The sequence below is a fragment of the Cryptotermes secundus genome, unplaced genomic scaffold (assembly GCF_002891405.2).
Source record: "Cryptotermes secundus unplaced genomic scaffold, Csec_1.0 C38524414, whole genome shotgun sequence".
Classification (NCBI taxonomy): Eukaryota; Metazoa; Arthropoda; class Insecta; order Blattodea; family Kalotermitidae; genus Cryptotermes; species Cryptotermes secundus.
This window is the reverse complement of record NW_019771474.1, coordinates 1-1,256: the sequence shown is the minus strand read 5'-3', so window position 1 is coordinate 1,256 and position 1,256 is coordinate 1. Positions and strand designations below refer to the sequence as shown.

At 38.9% G+C, this 1,256-nt stretch overlaps 1 protein-coding gene across 1 annotated transcript; it reads left to right on the top strand.

Annotated features, from left to right (window-relative positions):
- Positions 1-165: 165 nt before the first annotated feature.
- LOC111875150 (dynein heavy chain 7, axonemal-like) lies at positions 166-1,174 on the top strand (the record flags this gene model as incomplete). The annotated part of the gene is given in 2 exon segments (XM_033755734.1): positions 166-317; positions 933-1,174. Coding segments are annotated over 2 exon segments (387 nt in total), but the record flags the coding sequence as incomplete, so codon positions are not given.
- Positions 1,175-1,256: the final 82 nt, after the last annotated feature.

Below are 1,256 nucleotides of genomic sequence, written 5' to 3'. Positions count from 1 at the left end.
TGTTATATATTTGATGGATATTCCTGTCTTTAAATCCTTCAGTTATGTAGATTAGATTAGAATGTGTATTTTTTTTTGTGACAAGTTGTTTCCTTTAAAAACTGCCTGAGAGCTACAAGTAGATAGTAACATTTTTTGTCATTGAAGTATTTGAATTCTGTGCAGATAACAGAGAGCATCATTCCCGAAACAACGCACCCTGACTTCCGTCTGTGGCTCACTTCATACCCAGCCACACACTTCCCTGTTCAGATATTGCAGAATGGGATCAAGATGACTAATGAGACCCCAAAGGGCCTGAGGGCCAACATCATCAGGTAACAGTGTACATTTAACATATCCTGTTCATGTGAACAATTAATGTAGGACTGGTTCTGTACTTCTGGCTAATGAATAGTACTGATACTACTCAGAAGGGAAAATCAAGAAATTAAAACAGAAAACCTCCTGGAAAATGATTTGTTTGAAGACCAAGAAGTAGACTGGAAGCTAATATTAAGATTGGCTTCATTGTGAGAATGGAAGATGGATGGAACTTGCTTGAGAATGTGCCCAATGGTGGGCCCTGAATGATGGAGGTTATATACCAAGTGTCATTTAGCTAGTTGGTATAGTGAAAACATTCTAGACTTGTATATGCTTTAAATCTACACTCAGAATCCTCGCTAGGATTGGTGCAACTTTCTTCAGTCTTTCCAGGTGAATGGTAGAACAGCCACTTCTTGCATATTCCTTCCTAGTATTATACATGATCACTCATCTCATTTGAGAGTACTGTTAAGTAACCTAAGACTGAATCAATCTAGCAGACGGAAAGCACCATAAGAGTTATACTTTAAAACTGAATACTGTAAATAACAGGTGAATTTAGACATGAATGTCAAAAATGATTGAGAAATGCTTGGTTCATTTTGTTTGTTTGCATTCCATAGGTCATATCTGTCTGACCCAATTAATGATTCTGAGTTCTTTGAGAGCTGCAAGCAGTCAGATAGCTTCAAGAGACTTCTGTATGGACTATGCTTTTTCCATGCATTGGTCCAGGAGCGACGCACATTTGGACCCTTGGGGTGGAACATTCCATATGAGTTCAATGAGACAGACCTACGCATCAGCATTTTGCAGTTACATATGTTCCTTGATGAGTATGAGGTATGTATCAGGTGACAGAGCTTCTGACTTGAATGAACCCTGGGATGGCAAGACCTGCCTTTGTACTTGCTTCCAATGAAGCTGTCAGATTTAAGTTGTGGTTT